Genomic DNA, 18,307 nt, shown 5'->3' on the forward strand with positions numbered 1-18,307 from the left:
GCCTAGCAAGGGGGCCTATGTTACTACTTGGCTTTCAGCACATTTTATGTGTATTTAGAAGAAATGAGGTTGGTACCCCCCCCCAAAAAAAATTTCCCTCACTCCTGTTTTCACTGTTCTAAAATTGTGAATTCATTATTTAAGTCCATTCAACGACAAAAGAATACAGGAATGAACAAATCTAACTCAAGTTAAAATCAATCGGCCTCGTTATTTTTGTTTCTTGGGGTTACAGCTTCTTACCCAACGCATCCTGATCAATATAAAAAGTATAAAATTTATAATAAACCAAAGCATTACCAATTAATGTTGAAATCAAACAAGAATAGTAAAGCAAGGTTCGTATAAAGTTCCAATAGCGGGAGATTCAAGTTATGTCATAATAAGGATTTTATTTTTTTGCCAAGAAGAATTAGTCCAGTTGGTAAGGAATCGGCTCATAACTCACAAGGTTGTGAATTCGAATCTTACTGCCGATGTAAAGACTTTGTTAGTGGACAATTTATAAATACCTCTATAAGCGCTTTCTGATGTCCAAAGGTATGCTCTGACCCTAGTAAGCTCCCGAAAGCTAACTCATCTAAACCTTTTCTTTAAAAAAAAAAAAAGCCGATCGTATCTTTTCCTCCCTTCATACGTCTAACTATCCGTATGTAGCATAAACATATTAAAACTCGCACCGTGAATTATTTGAACTACCGACAATATCAGCTTGTTGTCTTCATTACGTGAGTTAGATCTCTCAAGGACTAATATGGAGACCTTGCCTTTAAGCATCAAACTTCTTTCAAGCCTGCAACATCTTTATTTGGATGGATGTGAAAGGCTTCGATCTCTACCAGAACTCCCTCCCTCTATCTTATCACTGTCCAGCAAGAACTACCCATCCCTTGGGACCCTACGACATTTACCTTTGACGAACGAAGGTGAAGAAGGAAAAGAAGATTATGATGATGATGAAGCAGATGAACCATATCCTTACTTTATGTTCACAAATTGCATGAAGTTGGATCGACGATCAATCAAAGTTGCTGAGGCAAAAGTGCTACTTGAGATAGATAAAGCCATTTATGATATGGCTATAATGGAATATCCTGAAGAAAGAGTTCCAGAGTGGCTCATGTAGACGACTACACAGTCTTTGGTAACTGTAGGTCTCAATTCGATTCCACAAGCTTGGGATGACGGTTTCATTTTCTGCGCCGTTATTTCTAAATCATCATCGACGACATGCATCGATGCCAAATGGTCTATTGATGGTCAATATGCTTGCTTGGCTTCCTGCCCGACATCTGAGCATCAAGATTACATTAAACAAATTAAATTGGCATTGGCATCCACATCCTAACTCTACTGCAATGGGGTTTGCTCCTTTCACAAAGAATATATATATATATATATATATCACATTTTGGATGAATTTGAAGAAATGATTTTGAGTTTTAAAGCTCTCAAGCTGAATGTTCTGCCCGCTTCATATGTGCATGACCCCCTCCACCTTAAAAAGGTATGTATGCTCTTGTTTTAGTAGTTATATACGCGCACACATGATTTTTGTTCATAGTACTTTTTTGTTTTTACGTACTAATTAGGGCATCCTTATGTTGTACTCCTCCGATCCCTAATGTAGGACCCAATTGTTGAATTGGTTTTGGTCCTAAATATAAGAACCATTTCTTATATTTATCAATTTTCTCTAAATTACCCCTATAGATACTCCCTCAACCATAGTCAAGTAGAAGAGGGAGAGAAGGTATTAAGAAAGATTATTATGGTATTTTAGGAAAAACATGTTATATTTCTTATAATTAACTAACTTACCTAACTTTCTTAATCTAATCAAATTAGTTAAATGGGTCTTATATTAAGGACCGGAGGAGTATGATGACATGAATAAAATTAATTTAAGATTTTTTTTTTCAATAAAATTGATAGCATAAGCAACAAACAAAATGAGGATAGGCGGAAGACTGTGTGTAGTTAATTCCTTAGGAGTTCTTAATTTAATAACTGTTATTATTTTAGTTTATATAAGTTCCCGGTACATTTAGCTTTGTATGACCTTGCATTTGGACCTTGCGTTCTTCATATGCGGGTAAGTTTGGAAGACCGCTCATTCCTCCTCATAAATCTTCTTGCCTTGTGGCTATGGGGTTCATAAAGTTAAAAAGTCGAGACTGGTAAAAGAAAATCTTTGGAGAGTCAAATAATGTCCTTTAAATTGCTGTGATTTATGTTTTATTTTGTAAATAAAAGAACGTTTATTTCATAAATATATTTAGGCAAAAAAAAAAAAAGAAACTGGAAATTAATAAATACAAAATCAGGCTTGGTAACAACACTTTATTTAACATTGATAATACTAAATTTGTGAATGACAATAAATTCTTGTTGATATTTTTTATTTAATATTTACTAATTTCTAACTTTTTCGTTCGATATTTTTTTTTAAAAAAAATACTCCAAAACGAAGCATCTCAGTATTTCCAAAATGAGTCATGTCACTATCTGGGAGCGTCTTTAACTCTTTTGAGTGCCAGACCATGTGTGTGGGCCTTCGAATTTCTGGCACTTTCCAAGGTCAAGAATTTCTGGCACTTTTCTTTTCCCCTTTCCGCATAATTTGCTCCATAATAATGCGTGGGAGTAATATTATTTTAACCCCTGCAAAATCCAACCAATCAAAGTCATCCTTATCAATTTATTGTTACTTTTTTTTAAGACACTAAATTCACCTCTAATTTTAAATTTTATTATTTTTTAATATACACTACATTACCTTACATTACCTTCAAAAGTATAAAGTCTACATCATAATAAATAAGGACAGACCAATTATTGGATAAATGGCTCTCATAATCAATTAAAAAAATTATTTTTACACTACATTACCTTCAAAGGTATAAAGTCAACATTACCTTACATTATTTGTACGTTTTATGAATTAAAATTCTTCTCTTTAAAATAAGGTAATCCGAACAATCATGCCAGCAAGTCATTTAGGAGCGATTTTCTGTAACTTCTCCTTACGTGATTACTAAGGGATGAAGGCTAAAGGGAATACATACCAGTAATTTTAGAAACGACTGGCAATAGTTCGGGTTACGTTAATTAAAACATAGTTATTCTCCAGTTTTCTGTTTCACCTTTAATTATAGCTATAACTATCTGCAGCTATAAACGAACTTAAGTTTTCACAAATCTGAAAACAAATTAAATGAAACTAATTACCTTGGCATTAAGGTAAAAAAATAATTCTTTTATTTTACTTTATTATATTTAATACAAATTAGATGCACATATGCATACAAATGCGTCAATGACCAATACCACGTGTCAGTGATACTATGTTGTGTGTGAACTTTCTCGGAACCAACTTCTCTCCTTTTTGCCTTGGCTGCCCTTCTTTATTTCAAACTACACTGTTTTGGTGTAGAATAGGTGAGGTAAAACCTTCTTTTCATTTTTTTTCAAAATAAGCATTTAGTATTGTCAAATATTTTCTCAGCATAGCTTGTTTAGAATAATTTATAAACAGTTTTTTAATTGTAATTAAAAAAATATGAGATACATGAGAAGAATTTTGTCTTAATTTATATAAAAGTATTTATAAATACTTATCAAACGCGGATACAAATAAGCCTCACTGGTCTGAAAATAAAGCATTTAGCGTCACTCTAGTTTTAAGCAGCGAGGGCAGCGGATGAAAAGGAGAAAGGAAAAAAAGCCAGTTCCCACTTTCTAACTTGCTTTTTGGGTTTGCTCTGTCCAGTGCTGCCCGGGTGAAAAGTGAAAAAACTACAATAATTTGATCAACATTTCGGGGAAAGTGTCGGAGTAATTTTCTTGCTCTCTGTACTATGCTTTTTCATTTAGTGCTGTATTTCCCTTCCTCTGAAATTTGAGAGCCACTGATTCATTAATTTACCCAACCTACTTCACTGCAACCTTATCTTCCCCTTCGGCCGGTTTGCTTCCTATTACAAATTCTTGGATCTGAATTGAAAGCAGTCCCAATTCTCTTTTGCATATTGTGGCCAGGCGATCTGATATGGCTTCATCTTCTTCCTCTACTCCATCTTCTCAGTCTCCCAAGAAATATGATGTTTTTATTAGCTTTAGAGGTGAGGACACCCGCTTGAATTTCACAAGCCATCTTTATTATGCTCTTTGTGGAAAACAAATATATACATACATCGATGACAGACTCGAGAAAGGAGACCAGGTATGGCCATCTCTTGAAAAAGCCATTGAAGATTCAACTATGTTCCTTGTGGTGTTCTCAGAAAACTATGCACCTTCCACGTGGTGCTTGAAGGAACTTACAAAAATATTACAGTGCTCCAAAAATGATCAAGTTCACCTTGTTATACCTGTGTTCTATAGAGTAGATCCTTCAGACGTGAGGAAGCAATCTGGGAGTTACCAGAAAGCATTTGAAAAACATGAGCACAAAGGCATCAACACGCAACAACTACACAAGTGGAGGAAGGCTCTCACTCATGCTGCCGATTTATCCGGTTGGCATTGTACCTTCGACAGGTAACTATACATCTGCTATGATATTTCTCTTATCATGCACGGAGCTAAGTAAAATCAATCTTTAGCATCTGATGAAAGTTGATAATGATAAGGGAGTAGATTCTCTTATACACACTCTGCTTAACCAGTCCACTATATATAGGCCCATCAACTTTATTTTAATTTTATCATATTTTAATCCAAATCGCTATTTCATATATATATATATATTGTATAAGTCATCTAGCTAGCTAGTAATGTTTCTCAAGAAAACTACTTTAACAAATTTTAAGAATTGGCAATCTTGAAAGTTGTGCTTTATGAGGAATAGTTCAAAAATTTGAATAGATAATCGGGATCAAATTTTCTTTACTTTTCCAATATGTGCAGGAATGAAGCAGAGCTTATTACAAACATAGTGAAATTGTTAAGCAGAAATTGGACTATAGGTATCAAAGTAAAGATAATCTCAAAGGCTTGATTGGAATTCAGAAAAGAATGGCGGCTGTAGAATCATTGTTGTGTAAAGGTTCAAATAATGATGGTTGCAAATTCATTGGCATTTGGGGCATGGGCAGTGTGGGCAAAACAACTCTTGCAAGAGCATTGTTTAACAAATTGTGTTTTACATATGATGGGTTTTGCTTTTTGGCTAATGTAAGGGAACAATCAAGGAGACATGGAATAGATGCTTTGAGGGGAAAACTTATTCTGAAGTTATCAGGGGAGAAAGAATCTCACATTGGCATGCTTGATGCAATAGATCCTTATGCCATGAGTAGTAGACTTGATCGGAAAAAAGTTTTCATTGTGCTTGATGATGTTGATGATGTTGAGCAATTACAAAATTTAGTTGGAAGATATGAATTTGGATCAGGTAGTAAAATCTTGATAACAACCAGAGATAGGCAAGTGCTTGCTGGTATAAAAGTGGTTGATATATATGTGCTTGATCGTTTGGATTCTTATGAAGCTTTTGATCTATTATCCATCAATGCCTTTAGAAACGACTATGCTGACAAGAAGATAAAAAAGCTAGCAAAAAAAATGACTCAATATGCAGATGGAAATCCATTGGCGCTAAAGGTTTTAGGCTCACTCTTGAATGGCAAAAATCAAGAAGCATGGGAAAGCCAATTGGACAAGCTTCAAAAATTTCCTTGTGTACAAGTTAATCATATCCTCAAATCGAGCTTCGAACAACTTGATAAGGAAGAGAGAAATATTTTCTTGTACATCGCATGTTTCTTTGATAATTATAATATTGAGGATGTAAAACACATGTTAAATGCATGTGGTTATTCAACCGAGATTGGATTGAAAAGACTTGAAGAGAAAGCTCTTTTAGATGTTCATAAGAAAAGAATAGGTATGCACCATCTGATAAAAGAAATGGGTAGAGAAATTGTCCGTGATGAATCATTAGAGGGTGTTCCTAACAAGTGCAATATATTATGGATTTTCAAGAATAATTCTGAAATATTAAAGAAAAACATGGTAAGAGTGAAATTTCTAAATGTTTTATTAAAAAATTGTTGAATTTCAAATCCCTATTTGATTTATATAATGTTGTTATTTTTTGCTTGTTAGGTGAATGGAGCCATTGAAGGCATGATTATGGACCTTTCGGAAGTTGAACAGATGTACATAATTATTGAAGCTCTTTGTTTAATGCCCAAGCTAATGGTCAGTTCAGGAAGAAGTTAAAAGTTTCTTCTCGTATGAAGTATTTGCCGAAAAATCTCATGCTACTGGATTGGGTGGGATGCCCTTTAAAGACCTTGCCGACAAAATTCAAGTATGAAAATCTTGTTGAAATAAACATGCCCAACAGCAATTTGACAAAACTTTGGGAAGGAGAGCAGGTAATTTGTTTCCTTGTTATTTTCCTAGAAAACATTATTAATATACTGGTTGAAAAAATTTTATTATGTACTCTCTCTTCAGTCTCTTGAAATATTTAATGAAAGATTAACAACCCATTCTGAAAAATGCATTTGTCTTTCATCATCACACTGATATTTATAAAAGATTACTAATGATTAGGTCTAATTTTAGAAAATCGTAAAACCTTTTGACATTACTAATTTTATTAAAAAAAAAATTGTTAACGTCTTAAAAAAAAAAAAAGAGAAAGCAGTTACCTTTGTTTTTGCCACTAATCCGGCGGTGTAATTTATTTTTTCACAGAATCTTGTGAATTTAAGCAGAATAGATCTTCATGAATCAAAAGACTTGATTGAGCTGCCAAATTTTTCCAAGGCCATACATCTTGCAGAAGTTGATCTCGAAGGTTGTTCAAAATTGCAGAATATTCATCCATCTATTTTATCTCTCCATAGCCTTCGTCATTTATTGCTAAGAAATTGCACAGCTCTTACCAGCCTTACGAGCAACACACATCTCAAATCACTTGCTAAACTCGACATGGTCGGATGCTCAAGACTGAGCGAATTTGCAGTGACCTCAGAAAATAGTGAGTTTCAGTTGTTGCTTCTGGGAACAGCTATCAATGGTGAGTTGTGCTCATCAAGCGGACATCTCAACAAGATTTATTTTTTGAATCTAGACGGATGTGAAGGTGTGACAGGTCTTCACAAACTGTTTGACCTGCACACCCTTCGAAGACTTGATGCTGCTCATTGCAATGAGCTAGCACCAAATCTACATTCCACATTTGATGAGATGCGTGCTTTGCAAGTTCTAAAGCTGAAGGATTGTAGTAAATTGCTTGGATTGCCTGACAATATCAGCTTGTTGTCATCATTACGTGAGTTAGATCTCTCAGGGAGTAATATAGAGGCCTTGCCTTTCAGCATCAAATATCTTTCCAGACTGCAACATCTTTACTTAAATGAATGCAAATCGCTTCGTTCTCTACCAGAACTCCCTCCCTCCATCTCAAGAGTGTCCGCCGATGACTGCCTGTCCCTGGAGACCTTACATTCACCTTTAATGAGTGAAGATAGAGAAGGAACACAATATTATTATTTGCACTTTAGTTTCAAAAATTGCATGAAGTTGGATGGAGAATCAATCAAAGCTGTTGAGGCCAAAGTGCTGCTTGACATAAATAACGAAGCCATTTATTACAGGGCTACAATGAAATATCCAGGAAAAAGAGTTGCAGAGTGGTTCATGTACAGGACTACACAGTCCACCATAACTGTGGATCTCAGTTCGATTCTGCAACCTTGGGGTGCTGGTTTCATTTTCTGCGCCGTCATTTCTGGATCATCAGGGTGGATGAAAATGGATGCTGAATTGTTTATTGATGGACAATATGCTTACACGTCTCCAGGCGAGTCTTTTCCTATGTCCCTGTTGTCAGATCATGTTGTTTTTTGGTATGATGCAGAGTCATGTGGAGAAGTACAAAGGACAATTGAAGAAAAGAAAAGAGAAGCTCAAAGCAACACTTCTTATCGTCCGTTATTGCTTCAAATTAAGTTCACCACATTCTCTTGGGGTTCTGTTGATGAAACAAGAGGACAAATCAAAGAGTGTGGAGTGGGCCTGGCATCTGCGGTTGAATATCAAAATTACATTGAACAAATTCAATTGGCATCTTTGCATCCACACCCTAACTCTAATGCAATGGAATCGGTGTTACAGTCAAAACCTAATTCTGCGGGAATCAAAGTAGGCTGCTCCTGTGACCACACCAATGACAAACAAGTGGTTCCGAGGAAGTCCAAGGATTGTGCCTTCCCAAGCCCATCAACTGTGACATGGAAGAATGGAACACGGGGCTTGAAAGATATTATGTTTTTATGATGTTATGTTCAGATTTCCTTTTTCTTGGTGGATTCAAGCAAAAGTTCAGATGATTCGTTTTTCTTCTATTTTCCTGGATATTCAAAATGAGCTTACCCTCGTGTTGTGCTACTTACCTCCTATTAGTTTAAGAAGTTTCATGGAAGTTTAGTCCCTGTAAAGTCCAGTTGGTGGAAATGCACAGATTGGTTAAGTTGCGTATTTAAGCTTCCTTTTTATCCGAAATGGAATGCATTGCAACCTAATGTTAATTACCATGGGTGCGTTTGGTACACTTTTAAGAATGCATTGAATTATTTTCCAAATAAAAAATGAAAAGACCAAAATATTCCTGACAATTACAAAAAATCCTCTTTGGCAACCTTATCAGAGAAAACAGTGCTTTTATCTTTTACTTCAACAGAGCATTCGCACCTTGGGTCACTGCATTAACAACAGACATCACACAGCAGCAGTTTTCTCCAAAGCGCAAATATCTCACCTTTGTCTTTCGCGGACTGTGTTACCTTCACTTGTAACAGAGGATCTACTTTCAGGACCAATGTGCAGTGATTACTTTTTTTCTTTTTTGGGGTATTAGCATTATCATCTTGTATATTAGTGCTCCTGTGACCACACCAATGACAAACAAGTGGTTCCGAGGAAGTCCAAGGATTTTGCCTTCCCAAGCCCATCAACTGTGACATGGAAGAATAGAACATGGGGCTTGAAAGATACTCCTCCGGTCCTTAATATAGGACCTAATTCTTGAATTAGTTTTGATCCTAAATATAAGACCCATTTCTTATATTTATCAATTTTCTCTAAATTACCCCTATGGATACTCCCTCAACCATAATCAAATAGAAGAGGAAGAGGGGGTATTAAGAAAGATGATTATGGTGTTTTAGGAAAAATGTATCACTTTTCTTATAATTAACTAACTTACCTAACTTCTTTAATCTAATCAAATTAGTTAAATGGGTCTTATATTAAGGACCGGAGGAGTATTATGTTTTTATGATGTTATGTTCAGATTTCCTTTTTCTTGGTGGATTCAAGCAAAAGTTCAGGTGATTCGTTTTTCTTCTATTTTCCTGGATATTCAAAATGAGCTTACCCTCGTGTTGTGCTACTTACCTCCTATTAGTTTAAGAGTTTCATGGAAGTTTAGTCCCTGTAAAGTCCAGTTGGTGGAAATGCACAGATTGGTTAAGTTGCGTATTTAAGCTTCCTTTTTATCCGAAATGGAATGCATTGCAACCTAATGTTAATTACCATGGGTGCGTTTGGTACACTTTTAAGAATGCATTGAATTATTTTCCAAATAAAAAATGAAAAGACCAAAATATTCCTGGCAATTACAAAAAATCCTCTTTGGCAACCTTATCAGAGAAAACAGTGCTTTTATCTTTTACTTCAACAGAGCATTCGCACCTTGGGTCACTGCATTAACAACAGACATCACACAGCAGCAGTTTTCTCCAAAGCGCAAATATCTCACCTTTATCTTTCGCGGACTGTGTTACCTTCACTTGTAACAGAGGATCTACTTTCAGGACCAATGTGCAGTGATTACTTTTTTTCTTTTTTTGGGTATTAGCATTATCATCTTGTATATTAGTGCTCCTGTGACCACACCAATGACAAACAAGTGGTTCCGAGGAAGTCCAAGGATTTTGCCTTCCCAAGCCCATCAACTGTGACATGGAAGAATAGAACACGGGGCTTGAAAGATACTCCTCCGGTCCTTAATATAGGACCTAATTTTTGAATTAGTTTTGGTTCTAAATATAAGACCTATTTCTTATATTTATCAATTTTCTCTAAATTACCCCTATGGATACTCCCTCAGCCATAATCAAATAGAAGAGGAAGAGGGGGTATTAAGAAAGATGATTATGGTGTTTTAGGAAAAATGTATCACTTTTCTTATAATTAACTAACTTACCTAACTTCCTTAATCTAATCAAATTAGTTAAATGGGTCTTATATTAAGGACCGGAGGAGTATTATGTTTTTATGATGTTATGTTCAGATTTCCTTTTTCTTGGTGGATTCAAGCAAAAGTTCAGGTGATTCGTTTTTCTTCTATTTTCCTGGATATTCAAAATGAGCTTACCCTCGTGTTGTGCTACTTACCTCCTATTAGTTTAAGAGTTTCATGGAAGTTTAGTCCCTGTAAAGTCCAGTTGGTGGAAATGCACAGATTGGTTAAGTTGCGTATTTAAGCTTCCTTTTTATCCGAAATGGAATGCATTGCAACCTAATGTTAATTACCATGGGTGCGTTTGGTACACTTTTAAGAATGCATTGAATTATTTTCCAAATAAAAAATGAAAAGACCAAAATATTCCTGGCAATTACAAAAAATCCTCTTTGGCAACCTTATCAGAGAAAACAGTGCTTTTATCTTTTACTTCAACAGAGCATTCGCACCTTGGGTCACTGCATTAACAACAGACATCACACAGCAGCAGTTTTCTCCAAAGCGCAAATATCTCACCTTTGTCTTTCGCGGACTGTGTTACCTTCACTTGTAACAGAGGATCTACTTTCAGGACCAATGTGCAGTGATTACTTTTTTTCTTTTTTTTGGTATTAGCATTATCATCTTGTATATTAGTGAAATGCAGCCTGTCCTTGTAAATTGTAAGTTCTGATTCTACATGTGTTCCTGACTCTCCATTTCCTATTTAAGGTTATTTTAAAATATTAGCTGTTACTAAATAATACTTCAAGATGCTTAAGAAAAATTTATGAATTTAAAAAATAAAGCAGATTAAAATTTTATATTTAAAATCAAAACAAGTATCCCAACTAATTATTACATTTAGGACGGAAAAAAGTACAATAATATGCACTTTACCCAACCAGGTTTTTTGGTAAAGACTAAAAAATGTTTAAAAATGGAAATTAAACGATCGTTGATGTTAGCTCGTTTGATTAAAGAGGACAGGAAATGAAAGCTAACAATAATTAAAAATGTCAAAACCTGAACATCATTGGCTAAATGCCTCTAATAATCAATTAAAAAAAATTATCTTTACGTTTTATGAATTAAAATTATTCTCACACAACATAAAGTTTTTTAAAATAAGGGAATTCGAACAACCATTAGACTCGTTTTGGCGACAGGTCATTTAGGAGCGATTTTCTTTTAACTTTTGTTGACGCAGTTCCTTTCAGTAAGGAATGAAGGCTAAGGTACACAATTAAAACAAAGTTATAGGTTATCTATTTTCAAGTTTTGCTTGCCTTTGTATCTTTGGAAAAAAAAATAGGTTATGTTATTTTGTTTAATACAAATGAAATTCGAACATGTCAACAACAAATTTGAGTTTAAAAACTCATTCAAACATGATAAATCACAACCAACTGAATTATGTAAATAAAAAATTAGTTAAAATTAATTAAATATTATATATGAAGGGGGTGTTTGGATTAATGTGACAGAACTTATTTTTATTCCATATGACTTTTGCAGAAGTTAATTAGGGTAAAACAAAAAGTTAGTTAGTATAATATGATTTATATTTAGATTGATTTGTTATAAAAGTCAGTTTGCTAAATTGAATCTGGTTTGGATGAATAATAGACAAATAAGTTTACATGTAAAATGACTGAAAAATCATGAATTTTATAACATATATCTCATGGGTATAGTTTAATAAATTTAAGAAAAATAAAAAATAAAAATAAAAAATTATAAAAATAAAAAGAGTTAATAGACCCACATCAATTTTCTTATATTCACTTTCTCAAGATTTCCGATCACACATGACCATATGTCATATTTTTAAAATATTTATATTTAATAATATTTAATTATAAACCTACATAAAAAATGAACACATGATCATATGTAATTGAAAAACTTAACATAATAAATATAAGTAGCCAGACTTAAATATTTTTCTTAAAAAATTTGTAAGTATTAAAAAAAATTATTACTAACACAAAAAAATTAAATTATTGGGTTAATAACTTAATATAGGATACACTTAAATGCTATTCTCTCTCTTTTTTTTTCAATCCTCATTTGTTTCTCTCTCCACGTTATTACAAACTCAAAAGGCTCAAATTTTTAGTTTAGCCCATTTGAAAAAAAGTTCATCCAAACAAATACTCCCCCCATCCATTTTTATAAACAACATTGGAGTTCATTATGTAGATTAAAATAAGAGTTAAAATTAGTTTAAAACAATAAATATGTAAAAAAATAAAAATTCTTTCTCTAAAATATCCTTATTTATGTGGGAGAGAGAGTATAAAAGAGATAATAAAAAATTATTATAATAAAAAGAATTATGGAAGAGAGAGAATGTGTGATAAAGAGATGATGGTTTGGGAAATGAGATAATAAATATATTGAGTATTAAAATAATTAATTAATTAGGATAAAATAGAATATTTGCAACAAAATTTTAAAATAAGTTATAAATATTATTTATACTTAGTAATAAAAAAATAATAGTTGTTGTTTATAAAATAAGAGGGAGGGAGTATAAATGTTAATAGCCAAGACGCGTTTGTTGGTCTTAACGCCCATCCAAACAGAATGAGGCTGCCCCATTCTCACTGTGACGCGCAATTGACTTGCTTTTTGGTGTATCAAGAGGAGAGGAAATGAGGGCTAATAATAAATATAATTAAAAATTGTCAAAATTTGCAGTTTTGAATGCTTACTAGCTCTGGCTTTCACTTTAAGTGTTTTTTAAATCTGCACAAAAATTAGGCAAGAAAGTGCAAAACTTTCTAAAAATATGAGACTTGTTTCCAAAAAAATAAGAAAAATTAATTCTAAGTTAAAAATAGGAAAGCACAAAATATTCATATTTTCAATCCAAAATCTTAATTTTTATGCAAAATCCAAAAAATCAACCAATTAATCCAATTATGCATAAAAAGTTCATTTAAGCTCAAAATTATCATTTAAATCCTAAATTAATGTGGGATAAAATTTATAAAAATTGGGCTTTATCAATTCCCCCACACTTAGTCTTACTCCTGGGCAAAGCAAATGAAGACCAAAGAGCAGTAAGAAAAACAAAAGAAAATCAAATAAAAGAGAATGTTCCAATCACAAGCAAAAAGCAAGTCAAAGCAATCAACATCTTTTTTATCCAAGTAATCTTCTCATGAATTATGAAAACAAACATCATGGCAATTTACTTGGCAAAGGAGAATCTAAGTCAGAAATCCCTCACCAAGGTTAATGTGTATGTCACTCATCACTCAAAAGTGTATCAGCTTGTGTTTACACTCAAAACCATCCTATCCAATCCTCTTTCCATAGGCTTGACAAGAATCTAAATTCTCCACCAATCATAAAGCAATTACAAGCATAAATCAAAAGGACTTTTATTAGGTTGTAATGGGGCTAAGGTAAATAAAGAAAGGATAGAGTGTTTGGGAAAACAAAGTTGAACATCTTAGGAAATAAAGAGAACCAATGAAAAAAGGTATAATGGAATGCAAGAAACTAAATTAAATTTGAATTGGGTCATTCTTCTTCTTCTTCTTTTCTTCTCTGTTTTTTTTTCCAAGCACTTTTTTTAAAAACTTTCTTAGGCCGTTATATATACGCTCTTTTGACGCGAACCTTCATATTGGTGATACAAAGGCCTGGTTACTCAAGCATGGATAACTCATTGGCACTAAAATGCTACTAGCATGCTCATAGCCCTTACTGGCCGTTTGACGCGAAAATCGACGTTGGTGATGAAAATCCCTAGTTACTAAGCACAGCTTAAACTAGAGGAGCGGAATCTTAGTATAGTATTTTTTTTTCTTCTTTTCTCTTTTATTTTTTATTTTTTTCACATTGACCCAAACCATGACTCTAAATGTGTTCTTCCATTCCAAGCACATATAATATAACACTCTACAACTCCTAAGACATTCAGAAGGGGTAGGATTTTTTTTTTTGGCTATGGATTAAGAGAAAAAAATGATGAAGGCTCAAAGAGGTTAAGCAAAGGATAAATGCATGAAGAGGGTGGGCTTTTGGCTTATCTGGCAAGAAAAATTGAAATGAATGCTTTTATCATCTTTATGAATGCAAATGCACAACCGTGGTCTCAAACTAGATTCAAGTCAAGTTCTAGATCAAGGAAAGAGATAGGGATGTACACACATGACAAGAAGAAATGCATTAGGCTCAAAACCTCACTAGGCATATGGTTACTAGCTTAAATTTACCAAAGTCAAATCCTTTGCCACTTAGTTTATCCACTCAAGACATGATCAATCACTTTTCAAATCAAGAATGCATCATACTTGAATCACTTCAAACTTGCAATCTTCACATTCAGAATAAAACCAAAAAAAAAAATTTTGAACAAAAAATTTCTTTCTTTTCTTGAAAATAAGAAACAAAAACCAAAGTAAAAACCAAAATATTTTTCTTTTCCTCGTTTTAAAAACAAAAAACGAAAACCAAAAGTAGGAACAATATCCCTCCCCCACACTTAAACCATGCATTGTCCTCAATGTGAAATGCACATCTAACCAATACCAACAAGTAATGCAAGTAAAAGAGGAAGGAAGGAATACGACCAGATGAGTGGAAGTTTGAAGACCCAAATAAAGTAGTAGAGTTGGCACATCTCCTTTGTCTGGTGGCAAGTCACATGAAAGCACCATTAGTATTTGCTTTTGATGTTCAAAAGACATCAGCTCCTTCTTTAAGATCCTCAAAAAACGCTTTAACTCAAGTACGCAAGGTGTTTGGATAGGAGGAATCAATCTATATACCTGCATAAAACGATAACTCCAAGCAATATCTTGTCTCACAAAAATGTAATCAATAAACTCAACAAACTTTTTAGCAATTAAGGAAGATCCCAAAATAAATTGATGAAAACAAAGACTTGGAACTCCCAAATATTTTGAACAACCCACAAAATCAATATGACTCTCCTCAGTAAGAGTCAAGTTTGTTAGAGAATGAAGTGACAGGTGATTACTCAAAATGGTCTCCCTATGCTTATCATTATCATTACACAAAGCAAATTCTACATGTGAAGTCTGACTAGGCAACATGTCCTTACTGTTTAAGTGCACATCCAACTCAAGATTTCCCCCACACTTATTCTCAACAACATCTTCATTAACAACAGTCATGTTAATATCACAAGTGATGTCAGCAGAATCAAAAGAAATACTACTTTTACCATGCAAAGCATCAATACACAAAGGAGCATCAATGCTCAGAGATGATACATTATCTTTGGACTCAACATTGTATGGGAGGTCAATAATAATCTCTTCATCAATTTCATTATCAGAATCATCTTGCTTAAAATTCTCTATCGACCCAACAAAATCAACAGAATTTGAATCAGAGGTATAGCAATAAGTATCAATGCATGAATTGCAAGATGCAACATTATTTGACTCAATAGAACCAGTCAATCTAGAAACATCATCAGTGCATGCATATTCGGTTACTGTACTATTCATGTCATCATGTGAGATGGTAGGAGCAAAAGGATATGGATCATTGGAGGGTGAAAATGTGCTATCATATGATAATTCACCATTTGTTTCCAATTCTCCACTTTCCAAGTCTCTAATTGCATTAGACAACTGCTGAATTTGAGTTTTAGAGTCTGAATCGGTTGATTGTGTTGTAATTCCCTTTCTTCAAACTTGTTTAGTAGGATTTGTATCATAGTCTCCAGCTTGTTCTCTAACTTTAAGTCTTCTTGAATAGGCATAACTTGATGGACATATCCAGGATTTGAGTAATCTTGCCACATTGGAACATTAGTCATAGTCTCCAACCTACTCTCTATTCTTGAACATGGATCATATCCTTGTGTCACATCATGGACATAATGATAAGGCATAGAAATATAAGAATGATTTTCATAAGGAGAAGCATTCCAAGCCATCATAAATTTAAGATCAAGAACATCAGCACAAATAAAAGGAAAAGAAGAACTAAACTAGCCAAAGAAGGCTGAAAAAATTCAGAAAAATTAAAGAAGAAAAACCTGGAAAATTGGGAAAAAAAAAAGTAAATTCGAAAAAAAAACTCAATGAAAATGGTTGAATTTGGCTAAAACAACCCAGCCCTGATACCTAAAGGTATCAAAATTGATCAGCACACCCAAAAACGTTAAGAAGCCGAATCTTACAAAAATCTGGGTAGTGAAAAGTTAATTTTCAGAGCAGGATGAATTAGCAAAATCAACCGAAAATAAAACAAGTAAAGGGGAAAATAAAATGCAAAGAAAAAAAATGCAGGAAAAACAAGAGAAATCACCTAGAACTCAAACCTAAAGTTTAACCATTGCTCCCCGGCAACGGCGCCAAAATTGATGATGCCTCTATCGTTAAAGCACTCAATTAAACTAGGTCCCAATTAATTTGTAGTTCAGGATCGACCTAGGTCATTACTTCCAAGGAGCAATTTATGGGTTTCTTTAGATAAAAATTCAGGTGATAAAAAAAATGCAATAAATTGGACCTAAACTAAAATGCAAAATTCTAATTCTAAATGGAAAATGCAAATATCCTAAAATCTATATGAAAATTAAATTAAACTAAATAACTGCAATGCAATTTTGGGGGGGTTTGTTTGGTTGAAGAAAGAAATTAAAATGATAAATGAAGAAAATTGACTAAAGAGCAAAGAAAATTAAGAAGTGAAAATTGAGAAGTTCTCTTCGGTAGGGTAGAGGGGACAACTTAGGATTTGTATGGATTTAACCTTCATAACCTTAATCAGTTAATTAGACCAAAGGGAAGTGATAAGAGAGTGGAATTAATAAACTTAATTACCTACTTGAAACAAAGGGAACCCTCAACTTCAAAAACCCTTAAACTATTACAGACTCATAACAATGTAAGGTTAGTTAATTAAGCTTATTAAAACCAATAAAATAATTCAAATTAATTTGGAAAATTATGTTTGAAATTATCTAATTAAACAATTAGACAATTAACCAACTTAATTAAACAATTAAGAGGCAAAAGAACCCAAATTTTGCAATTCAAACCACATTGATAATTAAACTCATAATGAAAACTCAATTATAAATTCAATTAACAATGCAAGGGTTCTAAACATAAATTCCAACAAGTGTCTCAACACAAATAAAATCCAAATATCAATCCGATCGAAGCATAAAGATGACAATCTAAAACTAAATTGTCTCACAAAATTACAACTTAAAATTATTTAAAACTAAATAATTTCAAGTCCTTGAATTAAAAAGATAAATGGAACATCACTCTCTTATGGTCTTCAAGTGCTAGCCCAAGGCTCAAGTTTCCTCCATGCTCCTCCCAAGTTGCTTCCCAAAGAAGCTTAAGCTTCCATCAAATTGTCTCCTCTTCCAAGGTTGTTAGATGCCATAGCCATGAATTGATTGAAGGTAATGGTGAGGAGTTGTGCGTGTAGTGAGAAAAAATAAATGGATGATGATGAGAGGTGATGACGATTGTTGGGTGGATATGGAATGAAAGAAAAAAATGGGAAACGGCGTGAGGCTAGAGGAGTAGTGGTGAAAGGGGAAGATTTGACGTTGGGTTGATGATGGTGTGAATGGAGATGGAAAGACAGTGATATTTTGGCCATAAATTGATGAAAGTTGATGATGATGTGGAGATGGGAATTGGATCAAGGAAGAGACGTGAATGATGATGATGAAAGTTGGGTGAGTCACAGAACGTGATGCCCCCCTCTTTTGGTGACTATGGAATGAATGTAATATATGGTATATGGCATGTCGGAATTCACGTTGAATCGTGTCCGCGTGGCTGAATGGAGGAGGATAGAAAAAATATCCTTAGGCGTTCAATTGTGCTTGAATGAATGGAGATGGAAGTGGTGTCCTCTTCGGCGTGAATCCTCCTCTCAAAATAAGGAAAATAGTTTAATGAGAGAAAAGGAAATTTTTGCAGATCAAAAACTTAAGCTCATTAGTAATTAATTGACCCACTAGATATTAGCCATTGGATTGTGCTTAAATCCCAAGAAACAATCTTGTACCATTGGATTTTCTATATGCTCTTT

General features: G+C 33.7%; 2 protein-coding genes across 2 annotated transcripts; both read left to right on the forward strand.

Moving 5' to 3' along the window:
- The first annotated feature begins 4,051 nt into the window (after positions 1-4,051).
- LOC114715593 (TMV resistance protein N-like) lies at positions 4,052-5,002 on the forward strand. Its single transcript, XM_028900454.1, has 2 exons — positions 4,052-4,542; positions 4,912-5,002. The coding sequence occupies exons 1-2, from the start codon at positions 4,052-4,054 to the stop codon at positions 5,000-5,002; spliced, it is 582 nt and encodes a 193-aa protein (XP_028756287.1).
- A 17-nt stretch (positions 5,003-5,019) lies between these two features.
- On the forward strand, positions 5,020-8,335 carry LOC114715594 (disease resistance-like protein DSC1). The gene is made up of 3 exons (XM_028900455.1): positions 5,020-6,018; positions 6,112-6,207; positions 6,712-8,335. The coding sequence occupies exons 1-3, from the start codon at positions 5,020-5,022 to the stop codon at positions 8,296-8,298; spliced, it is 2,682 nt and encodes an 893-aa protein (XP_028756288.1). The 3' UTR covers positions 8,299-8,335.
- Positions 8,336-18,307: the final 9,972 nt, after the last annotated feature.

This window comes from Neltuma alba, unplaced genomic scaffold (genome assembly GCF_004799145.2).
Source record: "Neltuma alba isolate B1F8T4 unplaced genomic scaffold, ASM479914v2 tig00011601_pilon, whole genome shotgun sequence".
Classification (NCBI taxonomy): Eukaryota; Viridiplantae; Streptophyta; class Magnoliopsida; order Fabales; family Fabaceae; genus Neltuma; species Neltuma alba.